This window comes from Vombatus ursinus, unplaced genomic scaffold, assembly GCF_900497805.2.
Source record: "Vombatus ursinus unplaced genomic scaffold, bare-nosed wombat genome assembly UNPS02001287.1, whole genome shotgun sequence".
NCBI lineage: Eukaryota > Metazoa > Chordata > Mammalia > Diprotodontia > Vombatidae > Vombatus > Vombatus ursinus.
The window spans coordinates 9,088,402-9,097,508 of record NW_020941065.1 but is presented as its reverse complement, the minus strand read 5'-3'; the positions used below and the strand labels follow the sequence as shown (position 1 = coordinate 9,097,508).

At 48.5% G+C, this 9,107-nt stretch overlaps 1 protein-coding gene across 1 annotated transcript; it reads left to right on the top strand.

The window, feature by feature from the left end:
- Window positions 1-3,786: 3,786 nt before the first annotated feature.
- Window positions 3,787-8,805, top strand: RPLP0 (ribosomal protein lateral stalk subunit P0). The gene is made up of 6 exons (XM_027864698.1): window positions 3,787-3,913; window positions 6,508-6,683; window positions 6,788-7,022; window positions 7,212-7,397; window positions 7,757-7,897; window positions 8,574-8,805. Exons 1-6 carry the CDS (start codon window positions 3,860-3,862, stop codon window positions 8,733-8,735), a joined length of 954 nt encoding a protein of 317 aa, XP_027720499.1. The 5' UTR covers window positions 3,787-3,859; the 3' UTR covers window positions 8,736-8,805.
- The last annotated feature ends 302 nt before the right edge of the window (window positions 8,806-9,107 follow it).

Genomic DNA, 9,107 nt, shown 5'->3' with positions numbered 1-9,107 from the left:
CTCATGATTCTTTGTCCATAAATCACAGCTCCTAACTTCCCTTGGCTCACAAATGGTCATTTAAAGACATGGAGTTTCATCTAATTTTTTTTTTACATGGGATTAACTTTCAATTTTTCCTCATCAATGATGAGATGGTATCAAATGATATTTATAATAATAATAGCCCAGAACACTAGACCGTTTGCAGAGTTCATTGTATTTATTTGGCATTGAATCATGGAATATTATAAATGGACCTTGTGGTCCAACCCCTTTATGGATGAAGAAACTGAGGCTCAGAAAGGATGCTTGCTGGAGATCACACAGCTCATTAGTGATAGAATCTGGATAAAAGCAAGGTGGTAGGTGAAGGGAATAAGCATACAGTGCCCAGTGCTTTGATAATGTTGCCTTGTTTAATCCTCACAACAATCCTGGGAGGTAGGTGCTGTTATTACCCCCATTTTACAGAAGAGGAAACTGAGGCAGAGATAAGTGACTTGACCAAGGTCACACAGCCAGTGTCTGTGGCTGAATTTGAACTCAGGTCTTCCTCACCCAAGGCATAGGGCTCTATCCATTGCGCCACGTGGCTGAATAGGGAAATCCCACCACTTTTCAGCTGACAGTCTAGAAAGGGAACACAGACCTATATTTACCTTTGAGACAATTCAAGAGTCAGATCATTCCAATACCGAAAGGAGAGACTTGGAAGGAACCTCAAAGCCCATCCAGCTTAACCCACACTGAAGAGAAATCCCTAATGTATCACCCTGAAAATCATCCTCCCCCTTCGCTTGAGGACTTTTGGGAAGAGAAGGAAGCCCTTCCCCCCTGCTCCCCCCCGCCCCGGCCAGCCCGTCCACTTTGCATCGGCTCTGACTGTTGGCACGTTTTCCCCGAGATGCAGACACAATTTACGCCTTTGCTTTGCTGCCTAATCTACTCTCCGCTGCCAGACAAATCTAACCTCCCTCCAGTCGGGTCACACCAGCTTGGAATCGGTTGTTAAATTTTCCGTGGGAGTATTTACGCATAACTGGAGATCTACAAAACCTTCCAGTCAGGGCTTGATTTATTCTGTAGATTGTCCAGACCTAAGGAGGCAAAGGTCAAAATGTTAATAATGTGAGTTAAATTGAAAAGCATTTCATGCATACGTGAACCATTTTTTCTAGAGAGCCGGTTGTTAAACATTTACCAGCATACCCCTGCTTCCTCTACGTGTCAGCGGTTTGGCTATGTGAAACCAGCCATCGTGTGGCCCTGACTCTTCCTTTCTCCAGACTAAACATCCCAGGTTCCTTCAGTAGGGCTCCATTTGGCAGGTACTGGACTCCTCCCTCCCCACGCTGGGTTCCTTCCTCCTCTGTACTTCCTCTGTTAAGAATGGGATGAGACATGAAGAGTCAGTGCGTCCTGCCTCCAGGGACATTCGCAGACAGCCACGAGTCTTGGTTTGTTTGTTTTTTTTTTAAGTAATTGTATAACCTGGTTCTCCTGAGGCCAAGGGTGTCTAAATGAAATGCTTATTTATACCGTCCCTTAGGAACTGAGAAGTTCCTTAGACTCATATTGTCCTTGGGAGCTTTCCCTATGTGCGGGAGTGAAAAAGAGAGAGAGAGACAAACAGACAGACAAACACCTGCTAGCTACAGGTGGGGTGTGGGGAGATACAAAGATTAAAAAATAGTTCCTGTCCTTAAGAAGCTTACATTCTATTGGGTGAAAAAACGTGTGCACGAAGAAGTCAATGGAAAATATATATAAAGAAAGTACAGATATCAACAGGGAGAGATCACCAACACCTGGGAGAAATCCCAGAAGGGCTTCAAGTCGGAGGTGTTCAGCTAAGCCTTGAAGGACACCAGGGATTCTCGGAGCCAGAGCCGGAGGGAGTGAATTTCAGGGAGGAGAGGGAGGGGGAGAAAACACCAGCATAGACGGGATGTGAAAGGGAGGGACGGAGCCAAACTCTGGTCCTCCCTTAAACGCTCGCCCTCCCGGCCCACTGCGTTTCTAGCCTCCATCCACACAGCCTCGTCCACCATCCCTCGTGTGGACGATTGCAGTCTCTCCCCTCTCCAAACTCCTCAGGGACCAGAATCATCTTCCTAAAGCTCAGATGTACCCGTGTCTCTCTCCTGCCCAGGGAGCTTCAGGGGCTCCCTACTGCCAGAACTGGGTGCACTCCCTCTCCACTCAGGTCTCTCCAAATCCTTCAAGGTTTAACTCAGGGGTCTGATTCCCCAGCTGTTCACGCGCCGTATTGTATTTATCTGTTTAAATGCCTTGTCCTCTCCATATAACAATTTACATTTTATTTGAAAACGTTTACACAGTGTTTGAGGGCAGCAACTGTCTTGTCTCTTTTTGTATTCCCAGTGTGCGCCTGGTACATGTAGGCACTTAATAAATGTTTATTTTTTAAATTTTGGAGGCAATGGGGGTTAAGTGACTTACCCAGGGTCACACAGCTAGCTAGTAAGTGTCTGCGGCCATTGATAAATGTTTATTGAATCAAATTGAATTGAACTGACTGACTGACTGATTTGCTCAATGTCTCCCAGCCAGTATGTGTCAAGAGAAGGGAAATGAACCCAGGTCTGGCCTCTGGGGCCAAGGCTCCATCCTCATGACCTCATCTGGCTTGTTTCATGAATATTGCAAGCGCTTAAAGAATGCTTTTTAATTCATTTTCATTTTATTCATTCCCAGTGCCTGGCATACAGTAGGCGCTTAATAAAGCCTGGAGGCATCTTTGCTTTTTTTGTGCTAGCTCACTGAATTGCTGAGGGAGCACTTGGAGATCCCACGCCACGCCAGCAGGGGGCGCGAGCGGATTTTTGCCTCTCCTTTTCTGAGACGCGGGAGCCTCTTCTCGAGAGGCGGGACCAGCACCCACCGAGTGGCCGCCGTAACGTCCATTAGCGGCCTGGATCGTCCCCCGCTCGCCGGATGGGCGGCGACGTCCGCCAATGGAAGTGAGCTCCGTGCGCGGGCGCCGTTTGGCTGCTGCGCCCGGTATAAAAGGCGCACGGAGGCGCGCTGCCGCTCTCTCCCCAGGCGTCCTCGTGCGAGGTGGGTCGGATGGCGGCTGCGAGTCGGCGGTGGGCGGTGGGCCGCAGCCGGGGATCTGGACTAGGGGAGCACGGGCTTTTGGGCTGCGCTGAGGGGCGCTGAGCTGGTGTCGGAGCCCGGGCCCCATCTTGAGCAGCCCCGCGTCGGGGGAGTCATTGAGGCCTAAGAGGCCCCGGGCCGAGGCCTGCGGGGCCCGCGTGTGAGGAGGGCTGCGGAGGCTCGGCCCGGAGGCGGGCAGAGGCCCCGGGATCCCCCCCCCGTCCCGGGGGCGCTTTCTTGTCTCACTGGGCCGGGAGGAGAAGGGCCTTGGAGTCGGGGTCTGTCCTCCCAGCCCAGCTGGGCCGTGGGGGCGGGGAATCCCAGGCCTATTTCTCTTCTCCGGGCCTCAGTTACTCCTCCCGTATAACAGGAGGGTTTGGACTAAAGGGCCATTGAGGCCCGTTTTAGCTTTAGGTCTGTGACCCCACTCCTGGCCTCAGTTTCCTCATCAGTCACACGAGGGGTTTGGACTCCGGGTTCCAGGCCCCTTCCAGTCCTCCACCTGCTCTTCTGAAGACCCGGATGGAGACTTTACCCGGGCGGGGGGAGTGGGGGAGGGTCGTGTGTGTGTGTGTGAGATTGTGTGATTGTGTGTGTGTGGAGTTGGGGTTAGGGGCGGGGCGGGGGAGTAAGGGGAGGGTCTCTGGGCCCGGGGAAGCCCAGGGAGGAGGAGGGGGTCTCACCGCAGCTGTCCTTGCTTCCCCTGCAGTGACATCGTCTTTAAACCCCGCGTGGCAATCCCTGAAGCACTTTCGAGATGCCCAGGGAAGACAGGGCTACCTGGAAATCCAATTACTTCCTCAAGATCATCGTAAGTGGCCTGGGGTCCGCACGTGGGCTCGCTCCATGCCTTTTTACTTTGCTCCTCTAAGACTCCTAGGCCAGGCACCGCCCCTACGAGAGGCCTGCCCTCCTGCTTTTTCTTTGGGGTGACTGTACATACTTGGCGTTTTCTCACCTGGTGTCTGTCCTCCCTTGGGGTGTCAGCTCCCCCAGGCTTCCCACGCCTCCCTCCGGTGCTCTTCCTCCTGCTTCTCTTGGGCAGAAAACCCTTGTGATGGAAGAAGGGTGGCAGCCTAGGGGCAGGGTCAGCTGAGTGTGATAAAGGATGTCGGGCTGGTCGCCAGAGCAGGATTCAGCCCCTTGACCGGCGGTGAGTTACTCAGTTCAGCAATTTTACAAAAGGCCAGAATTAGAACAGAACACTATCCTTTCAAGGAGCTTACGTTTTACCGGGGTGATGTGACTGGTTTGGGGATGAAGGAGCCATGGTGTGACCGCGGGTTAGATGAGATGTTTTAGGAATTTGAGGATGATCTCGGATCTTGTTGGTTACCTGTAAATCAGGGGATGTTAATTGGCTCTGCCTGCCTTGGCTGTTGGAGGACCAGGTGATGAAACGAACAGTGTAGTTCAGTCCTTGGCAGGGATAATCCAATCGCTGGCAAATCACCTTGGGGGCGATTAGGTGGGGTTAATACGACGGCTCCAGACCTGTCAGTCAGCATGCTTCCTGTGTGCTGGGCTTTGTGCAAAGAAAGGCACAGATAACTGCCCTTGCCCTCAAGAGGTGCATATTCTAATAGGAAAGACAATATGCAAATGATGACAAAAGATGAGTAGAAATGGAGGCAGGGCTCCATGAGAAGGCTCTGGAAGGCAGAGGGAGAGAGACTGGGACCAGGAGGATGGAGCATGGGGGGGGGGAGTCAGCCAGGGAAAAGGAGATACAGTTCTGTTCAAGGAGGAAAATGCCTGTTGACTTATAAACCTGAAGTTGATGTGCAAAAAGTGGCAAACTGTTTGCTTGCAGTTCTATGCTGTTTTCTATGAGGGAAATCCTTGCTCAGGACATTGGCAGTCAGTTGTCCCTGGACTGGTTAAAAATTAAAATGAATAAAATAAAGAATAATTAAGACTTGGAACGAACTGAAAGTCGTCCAGTTCTGTTTTTGCCTGGAAAAAGAATGCACTCTTCTTGTTCAGTTGCTCTTTGAAGAAATATCTATTATGAAAAACTTTCCACCTTGTAGTTTTGGATAATTTCAGTAAATAGGCAGTTTTTCTTTATTTCAAGTGGAAATTTTCCTCTTCTTAATTAACTGTCCATTGGTCCTAGTTCTGTTCTCTGGGACCAACTAAAACAAATCTCTTATATGTTTTTTAAAATAAGTTGAATGGATTGGAAATAAGGAAGATTCACATAAGAGAAAGCCCATAATGGAATACATTTATTTGTATCTTTTGGGTTTGTCTGAAATCATCATTTGGCATTTGAAGTTTGGTCAGAAATTTGTGCTTAATACTAACATTCAACCTTATATTATAGGTAGAAGTATGGGTATGCCCTGCTCAATTGTGAGCTCCATGAAAGTAGTGATAGGAATCTCTTCACATGCTTATGAGGCAACAGTCCTCAGGCACATTAATTACTATTTAAAGTATAAAGGTTTTTCCCATAAGAAAACTTTGCTTTCTGACATGTTTTTTAAAACATTTTCTTAGCTTTTCTGACAGGTTACTTTTGATTTTTAAGGTCACTATTAACTTAAAATTTATGTCTTGACAATAATTAATAATTGTTGACAGTTTGGGTGGCCCCCAAAGATGCTTTGACTGGAAATTTGCAGATTGGGCTTTTTTGGTGGGCACCATGCTGCATTTAAAAAAAAAAATAATCATTTCAGTAGTTCAGAAACGATCTCTTTAGTAAGATGTAATTCTGTGGGGTTTTTTTGTTTTGTTTTGTTTTGTTTTTAGCTGGGCAATGGTGTGGCTTTTTCGTTTTTTTTTTATTTTTGTTTTTTTTTTTTTGCTAGCTAAGATGTAATTCTGAATTTGATTGTTTGTATCCCATTTGCTCTCAATGTAAAAGTGATTGTGACTGGACCCATTGACTTTGACAGTGAGTTTTGGCAGTATTTTATGTCCCTGGTGTTGCAGTATCAGAATTACTTGGGGTCATCTCTAGTTGTCCTGATCCATATCTGGCCACTGGACCTAGATGGATCAGGAAGAGAAAGTGAGGCTGGTTGGTGACTTTGCACAGCCCTCCCTCACTTAAATCTAGTTCACTTGCAAGCTGTGATAACACCTTCCTGATGTCATGGTCCTTTTGCAGAACAAAAGGACAAATTGCAAACCAACCGTGGTTGGTCAGAATTACTAGAAGACACCAGCAGATGATGTAGTAGAGAGAGCCCCAGATTTGTAAGAATTTGTAAAAAGACCTGAGTTCAAATTTCATTTCTGCTACTTAATACCTTGTGACCAAGGAGATAAATCTTTCTTCCTCTGTAAACTGAGGGCATGAATTGCCTTCCAGCCAGCCTATGATTTGGGGTTTCTTTATATCTTGCCTTTCCCAAGAAACAAACATCTTTGTTTCTATTGCTTGTTTCATAGCAACTTTTGGATGATTATCCAAAATGCTTCATTGTGGGAGCAGACAATGTGGGCTCCAAGCAGATGCAGCAGATCCGGATGTCCCTCCGTGGGAAGGCTGTAGTGTTGATGGGAAAAAACACCATGATGCGCAAAGCCATTCGCGGACATCTGGAGAACAACCCTGCCCTGGAGAAGTGAGTGCAGTGCCTTTGGGGAGTGCTGTCTTCCCTTTATTTCTTTTCTTTGGAAGGGTCATGCTTTCTGGGAGGTGAGCTAACTCATGTGACTTTTCTTTCAGACTGCTGCCTCATATTCGGGGGAATGTGGGCTTTGTGTTCACCAAGGAAGATCTGACGGAGATTAGGGACATGCTTCTGGCCAACAAGGTGCCAGCTGCTGCCCGTGCCGGTGCCATTGCCCCATGTGATGTCACTGTGCCAGCCCAGAATACTGGTCTGGGTCCCGAGAAGACTTCTTTCTTCCAGGCTCTGGGTATCACCACCAAGATTTCCAGGGGCACCATTGAAATCTTGGTGAGTGTTGTTGGCTGTTTGGGGCTGTGGTGCAGGCATGGAAGCCTCCTGTGCCCCAGGGATGGATGATGCTAAGCGCTTGGAGGACATGCTTAGGTCGGGGCCCAGTGTTAATCCTGAGGCTCGCTGCGGTCTGCCAGGCCTTCTGGCAGCTTGTTGCCCTGGGCTGACTTCCCTCTTGTTTTTCAGAGTGATGTGCAGCTGATTAAGACTGGAGACAAAGTGGGCGCCAGCGAGGCCACCTTGTTGAACATGCTGAACATCTCCCCCTTCTCCTTTGGGCTGATCATTCAGCAAGTGTTTGACAATGGCAGCATCTACAACCCTGAAGTGCTGGACATCACGGAGGAGACTTTGCACCTTCGGTTCTTAGAGGTGGGCTCCCCTCCAAGGCTGACGGCATGGGCAGTGTTCTCATGAGGCGTTCCACCCTTCAGCTGGTTGACATTGGCAATGTAATGATGGCAAGTCAAGAGGGTAATTGGGGTGAGAGGCCGGCTACAAAGGATGATAGGAATTCTGCTGAACTAAGATGATTGGCCTTGGGCCAGTGTGTCCAGAGATGTGGCTTCTGTCTGTCCAAGGTTTAGGCGAGGCTGCAGAATTGACACTCGGGCAACAGAAGAATGAACTTGCTTCTGCTATGTCTGAATGATCCCGTTGGGCTCCCGGGAACTCTAGGAACACATCTAGGGCAGGATTGCCACCAGGTCATTGGAGCTCTTTGTCCACAGGGTGTCCGAAACGTTGCCAGCGTCTGTCTGCAGATTGGCTACCCAACTGTTGCATCAGTACCCCACTCGATCATCAATGGGTACAAGCGGGTCTTGGCTGTAGCTGTGGAGACTGAGTATACCTTCCCGCTTGCTGAAAAGGTAAAGATTTAGCTAGGACATTTTGAGTGACCACGAAGTAGTAATAATGATAGTACCTTTATTTTCTTTGAAAGAGGATACTTTTCTACATACAATATTTGATTATCACAGTATTTTTAAATAAAATATATAGTTTGAATATGCACTAGGTAGTTGCTTGAACTGCTGCATTATCCTTCTTGGTTTCCCTGCCTCTAGGATCAAAAAGGAATGCCTCTGACATTTAAAACATGTCCTCAGCTCCAACCCCTTTCGTGGTCTCAGGCATGCTGGCCAGCTTGCCCAGGCTTATACACAGTGTCCATCTCCTGGCTTTGGGCAAGAACTTGGCTTGCCACCTTCAGGACGCTTTTCCTGCTCTCCCCCTCCCAAAATACTGTATACTTAACCTGTGTGCCTCCAGTGTGGACAGGAAGACGCTGTTGCTTCCCCACAAGACTCAGAACCCAGGTCTTCTCATTTCGAGGTCATGGCCCCTGTGTATGTGGTAGCCAAGTGGCTGGTTGGAAGTTGCAGGTGCACGGCCGAATTTCTGCCTGAGGGAATCTTGACCCCCTCCGAGATTTGGCTTATGACCCATCTCCAGTGGCTTTGAGCACTCCACCTGTTGACCCACAGGGCTAGGAGGTGAGTGGGAGGACAGGTGTGCAGTGGTAACTCATCTCCCTGTTTTCAGGTGAAGGCCTTCCTGGCGGACCCTTCGGCATTTGCAGTGGCCGCCCCTGCGGCCGCTGCTCCAGCTACCGCTGCACCTGCTGCCGCCGCTCCTGCCAAGGTAGAAACCAAGGAGGAATCGGAGGAGTCTGATGAAGATATGGGATTTGGTCTATTTGATTAGCCCACAGGAAACAACTATTTCAGCCAGTTTATTTGTGAAACAAGGAAATAAAAGTGCTCGTTTATCTCTGCCTCTGCTTCTTGTGTTTATACTTCCAATCTCAAGAATTTATAAACTGTTAAGTCTATAAAATGGGGATAACGTGAAATAATCATTGCAAAGTCCTTTGTGCCTATTACCAACTTTCTGAGGAATAGGGTGGTGTTGGTGAAAGTCTTGTGAAAGCATGACAAAAGGGGGTGACGTAGGGTGGTTTTTCCAGTGTTTGATACTCGGGTAGTTTGTGTGAGAGGATGATGGTGATGCACGTATGAGCCAGGATCTCTAGGAATCGCTGCTGCCATCTGTCCAGCTGTGTACCTGTGGATCCTT